The 6000-nt window shown below is 50.9% G+C and overlaps 1 protein-coding gene across 1 annotated transcript in view; it reads left to right on the top strand.

Moving 5' to 3' along the window:
* Positions 1 to 2007: 2007 nt before the first annotated feature.
* Positions 2008 to 6000, top strand: part of LOC121563441 (phosphomannomutase 2) — a 47522-nt gene continuing 43529 nt past the window's right edge. Inside the window, exons 1-2 of the mRNA XM_045215536.1 lie at positions 2008 to 2225; positions 3447 to 3558. Of these exons, the coding sequence (XP_045071471.1) occupies positions 2154 to 2225; positions 3447 to 3558 (184 nt within the window). The 5' untranslated portion in view covers positions 2008 to 2153. The remainder of the gene's footprint in view (positions 2226 to 3446; positions 3559 to 6000) is intronic.

Below are 6000 nucleotides of genomic sequence, written 5' to 3'. Positions count from 1 at the left end.
CTCTCCCCCTCCCTCCTCGTCTTCTTCCTCTCCCCCTCCCTCCTCGTCTTCTTCCTCTCCCCCTCCCTCCTCGTCTTCTTCCTCTCCCCCTCCCTCCTCGTCTTCTCCCCCCTCCTCGTCTTCTCCCCCCTCCTCGTCTTCTCCCCCCTCCTCGTCTTCTCCCCCCTCCCTCCTCGTCTTCTTCCTCTCCCCCTCCCTCCTCGTCTTCTTCCTCTCCCCCCTCCCTCCTCGTCTTCTTCCTCTCCCCCTCCCTCTTCGTCTTCTTCCTCTCCCCCCTCCCTCCTCGTCTTCTTCCTCTCCCCCTCCCTCCTCGTCTTCTCCCCCCTCCCTCCTCGTCTTCCCCCCCTCGTCTTCTTCCTCTCCCCCTCCCTCCTCGTCTTCTTCCTCTCCCCCTCCCTCCTCGTCTTCTTCCTCTCCCCCTCCCTCCTCGTCTTCTTCCTCTCCCCTCCCTCCTCGTCTTCTCCCCCCTCCTCGTCTTCTCCCCCCTCCTCGTCTTCTCCCCCCCTCCTCGTCTTCTCCCCCCTCCCTCCTCGTCTTCTTCCTCTCCCCCTCCCTCCTCGTCTTCTTCCTCTCCCCCTCCCTCCTCGTCTTCTTCCTCTCCCCCTCCCTCTTCGTCTTCTTCCTCTCCCCCTCCCTCCTCGTCTTCTTCCTCTCCCCCTCCCCTCCTCGTCTTCTCCCCCCTCCCTCCCTCCTCGTCTTCTCCCCCCCTCCCTCCCTCCTCGTCTTCCCCCCCTCCTCGTCTTCTTCCTCTCCCCCTCCCTCCTCGTCTTCTTCCTCTCCCCCCTCCCTCCTCGTCTTCTTCCTCTCCCCCTCCCTCCTCGTCTTCTTCCTCTCCCCCCTCCCTCCTCGTCTTCTTCCCCCTCCCTCCAAAGTCTCCCCCCCTCCTCCCTCCTCTCCCACCATCCTCCTCCCCAGCTGTGTGTGTGTGTGCGTGCGACCACTAGCATGAAATATAATCTTTATTTTCCCTGATTTAAAAAAACAAAACAACTGCTTTTATGAATCACCAATTATAAACTGGGTGGTTTGAGCTGAAAGCCATGGTATATCAGACCATATACCACAGGTATGACAAAACATTACTATTTACTGTTCTAATTACGTTGGTAACCAGTTTATAATAGCAATAAGGCACCTTGGGGGTTTGTGGTATATGGCCAATATACCACTGCTAAGGGCTGTATCCAGGCACTATGGTATATGGCCAATATACCCCGGCTAAGGGCTGTATCCAGGCACTATGGTATATGGCCAATATACCACGGCTAAGGGCTGTATCCAGGCACTATGGTATATGGCCAATATACCACGGCTAAGGGCTGTATCATCATGACAAAAACTGTCAGACTGACCAATAGCTTCTACCCCCAGACCATCAGTCTGCTGAATAGACACCACTAGTCAGCTACTTGATCATTATCAACAAGCATTATCAACCACCATCATCAAATACCATCATCAACCACCACTATCAACTACCATCATCAAATACCACTATCAACTACCATCATCATCAACTACCACCATTATCATCAACCATTATCATCAACCACCATCATCAACCACCACCATCATCAACCACCATCATCAACCACCATCATCATCCACCATCATCAACCACCATCATCATCCGCCATCATCAACTACCATCATCATCCACCATCATCATCCACCATCATCAACTAGCCTTTTCAACCCCAACTCTTCTTGGTCCCTGCCGTCTCTCTCCAGCAGCTGTATACTATTAATGGCCACTAAGTGGCGCCAAAACCCTATGAAACTTCTACACAGCTCAGTTCAGCTGGATTGAGCTGTGTACAAATAAACTATTACATTCTCTGTTTGTCAATAATTCAGTCTTTCAAATCCTTTTATATTTAATTATGAGGCTAATCACCAAATATTTGGCGTTCCCCCGAATGTACAAAACGAGCGAATAAAATGTAACAAAGCCACGCCCACAGTGCGCTGTGATTGGACAAAGGGGCTATACTTACTTCCGTATACACAAACCACAGATGACGTGTCAGTCCGTCCACTAGTCTCTTCCGCCTTCAAATCAGTTTTCCGTCCTCTGTGTCCCGGACGGCGAACAGCTATTCCTCCAACACCGTCTGCCGTAATTTACTAACAACACATTTACTACGAACAAGATGAGTGAAGCTGTCGACACCTCGACGCTGTGTCTCTTCGATGTGGACGGGACGCTGACTGCCGCTCGACAGGTAAGGAGACCAACGATAGTTCCTACGGTGCTGCTAACGATAGGTCCCCTGCTACAGTCCACTAACCACTAACTCATAGACAGGTAAGGAGACCAACGATAGTTCCTACGGTGCTGCTAACGATAGGTCCCCTGCTACAGTCCACTAACCACTAACTCATAGACAGGTAAGGAGACCAACGATAGGTCCCCTGCTACAGTCCACTAACTCATAGACCGGTAAGGAGACCAACGATAGGTCCCCTGCTACAGTCCACTACCACTAACTCATAGACAGGTAAGGAGACCAAGGATAGGTCCCCTGCTACAGTCCACTAACCACTAACTCATAGACAGGTAAGGAGACCAATGATAGGTCCCCTGCTACAGTCCACTAACCACTAACTCATAGACAGGTAAGGAGACCAATGATAGGTCCCCTGCTACAGTCCACTAACCACTAACTCATAGACAGGTAAGGAGACCAATGATAGGTCCCCTGCTACAGTCCACTAACCACTAACTCATAGACAGGTAAGGAGACCAACGATAGTTCCTACGGTGCTGCTAACGATAGGTCCCCTGCTACAGTCCACTAACCACTAACTCATAGACAGGTAAGGAGACCAACGATAGGTCCCCTGCTACAGTCCACTAACCACTAACTCATAGACAGGTAAGGAGACCAACGATAGGTCCCCTGCTACAGTCCACTAACCACTAACTCATAGACAGGTAAGGAGACCAACGATAGGTCCCCTGCTACAGTCCACTAACTCATAGACAGGTAAGGAGACCAACGATAGGTCCCCTGCTACAGTCCACTAACCACTAACTCATAGACAGGTAAGGAGACCAACGATAGGTCCCCTGCTACAGTCCACTAACCACTAACTTATAGACAGGTCAAATGGATCAACGTTAACGTTAGTTCACACCTACCTGCATTTGTCCAATAGAAACTCTCGTTTTCTTTGCAAAACGTTTTCCATTTGGAGTAAACTGTTTCTGTTGCAAAACGGCGTAATGAATACATCCCTGTTCACTGACCTATAGACAGGTGAAATGGACCATTGTTAGAGAGCGTGTTATGGTTTAGTTATATTAGTCCGGGTGAATGATATAGACTGTATCCATGGTAGAGGCAGGACTGTGTGTTGGGTGGGTGTCTGTCTGATGGATTGAATGGTTGCTGATACCACTTGAATAGTTGCTGTAGCAACAGTGTACTAATGCGTTCCAGAGGGTGACTCCCGGGATGGAGGACCTTCTGCAGCGTCTGCGGCGGCGTGTTCGAGTCGGCGTGGTGGGGGGGTCGGACTTCATCAAGATCAAAGAACAACTGGGAGATGACGGTGTGTGTCTGTGTGTGAGGGAGTTAAGGTGTGTCTGTGTGTGAGGGAGTTAAGGTGTGTCTGTGTATGAGGGATTTAAGGTGTGTCTGGTGTGTGAGGGAGTTAAGGTGTGTCTGGTGTGTGAGGGAGTTAAGGTGTGTCTGGTGTGTGAGGGAGTTAAGGTGTGTCTGGTGTGAGGGAGTTAAGGTGTGTCTGGTGTGAGGGAGTTAAGGTGTGTCTGGTGTGTGAGGGAGTTAAGGTGTGTCTGGTGTGTGAGGGAGTTAAGGTGTGTCTGGTGTGTGAGGGAGTTAAGGTGTGTCTGGTGTGGGGGAGTTAAGGTGTGTCTGGTGTGTGAGGGAGTTAAGGTGTGTCTGTGTGTGAGGGAGTTAAGGTGTGTCTGGTGTGTGAGGGAGTTAAGGTGTGTCTGGTGTGTGAGGGAGTTAAGGTGTGTCTGGTGTGTGAGGGAGTTAAGGTGTGTCTGGTGTGTGAGGGAGTTAAGGTGTGTCTGGTGTGAGGGAGTTAAGGTGTGTCTGGTGTGTGAGGGAGTTAAGGTGTGTCTGGTGTGTGAGGGAGTTAAGGTGTGTCTGGTGTGTGAGGGAGTTAAGGTGTGTCTGGTGTGGGGGGAGTTAAGGTGTGTCTGGTGTGTGAGGGAGTTAAGGTGTGTCTGTGTGTGAGGGAGTTAAGGTGTGTCTGGTGTGTGAGGGAGTTAAGGTGTGTCTGGTGTGTGAGGGAGTTAAGGTGTGTCTGGTGTGAGGGAGTTAAGGTGTGTCTGTGTGAGGGAGTTAAGGTGTGTCTGTGTGAGGGAGTTAAGGTGTGTCTGGTGTGTGAGGGAGCTAAGGTGTGTCTGGTGTGTGAGGGAGTTAAGGTGTGTCTGGTGTGAGGGAGTTAAGGTGTGTCTGTGTGTGAGGGAGTTAAGGTGTGTCTGGTGTGTGAGGGAGTTAAGGTGTGTCTGTGTGTGAGGGAGTTAAGGTGTGTCTGTGTGAGGGAGTTAAGGTGTGTCTGTGTGAGGGAGTTAAGGTGTGTCTGGTGTGAGGGAGCTAAGGTGTGTCTGGTGTGTGAGGGAGTTAAGGTGTGTCTGGTGTGAGGGAGTTAAGGTGTGTCTGTGTGTGAGGGAGTTAAGGTGTGTCTGTGTGAGGGAGTTAAGGTGTGTCTGGTGTGTGAGGGAGTTAAGGTGTGTCTGGTGTGTGAGGGAGTTAAGGTGTGTCTGGTGTGAGGGAGTTAAGGTGTGTCTGGTGTGTGAGGGAGTTAAGGTGTGTCTGGTGTGTGAGGGAGTTAAGGTGTGTCTGGTGTGTGAGGGAGTTAAGGTGTGTCTGGTGTGTGAGGGAGTTAAGGTGTGTCTGTGTGTAGGGAGTTAAGGTGTGTCTGTGTGAGGGAGTTAAGGTGTGTCTGGTGTGTGAGGGAGTTAAGGTGTGTCTGGTGTGTGAGGGAGTTAAGGTGTGTCTGGTGTGAGGGAGTTAAGGTGTGTCTGTGTGAGGGAGTTAAGGTGTGTCTGGTGTGAGGGAGTTAAGGTGTGTCTGTGTGAGGGAGTTAAGGTGTGTCTGGTGTGTGAGGGAGTTAAGGTGTGTCTGGTGTGTGAGGGAGTTAAGGTGTGTCTGTCTGAGGGAGTTAAGGTGTGTCTGGTGTGAGGGAGTTAAGGTGTGTCTGTGTGAGGGAGTTAAGGTGTGTCTGGTGTGAGGGAGTTAAGGTGTGTCTGGTGTGTGAGGGAGTTAAGGTGTGTCTGGTGTGAGGGAGTTAAGGTGTGTCTGGTGTGTGAGGGAGTTAAGGTGTGTCTGTGTGTGAGGGAGTTAAGGTGTGTCTGGTGTGTGAGGGAGTTAAGGTGTGTCTGTGTGTGAGGGAGTTAAGGTGTGTCTGTGTGTGAGGGAGTTAAGGTGTGTCTGTGTGTGAGGGAGTTAAGGTGTGTCTGTGTATGAGGGATTTAAGGTGTGTCTGTGTATGAGGGATTTAAGGTGTGTCTGGTATGAGGGAGTTAAGGTGTGTCTGGTGTGTGAGGGAGTTAAGGTGTGTCTGGTGTGTGAGGGAGTTAAGGTGTGTCTGGTGTGTGAGGGAGTTAAGGTGTGTCTGGTGTGTGAGGGAGTTAAGGTGTGTCTGGTGTGTGAGGGAGTTAAGGTGTGTCTGTGTGTGAGGGAGTTAAGGTGTGTCTGTGTGAGGGAGTTAAGGTGTGTCTGGTGTGTGAGGGAGTTAAGGTGTGTCTGGTGTGTGAGGGAGTTAAGGTGTGTCTGGTGTGAGGGAGTTAAGGTGTGTCTGGTGTGTGAGGGAGTTAAGGTGTGTCTGGTGTGTGAGGGAGTTAAGGTGTGTCTGGTGTGTGAGGGAGTTAAGGTGTGTCTGTGTGTGAGGGAGTTAAGGTGTGTCTGGTGTGTGAGGGAGTTAAGGTGTGTCTGTGTGTGAGGGAGTTAAGGTGTGTCTGTGTGAGGGAGTTAAGGTGTGTCTGGTGTGTGAGGGAGTTAAGGTGTGTCTGGTGTGTGA

Source organism: Coregonus clupeaformis, unplaced genomic scaffold (assembly GCF_020615455.1).
Source record: "Coregonus clupeaformis isolate EN_2021a unplaced genomic scaffold, ASM2061545v1 scaf0470, whole genome shotgun sequence".
Classification (NCBI taxonomy): Eukaryota; Metazoa; Chordata; class Actinopteri; order Salmoniformes; family Salmonidae; genus Coregonus; species Coregonus clupeaformis.
The sequence above is the reverse complement of the archived record's forward strand: the minus strand, read 5'-3'. Positions and strand labels throughout refer to the sequence as shown.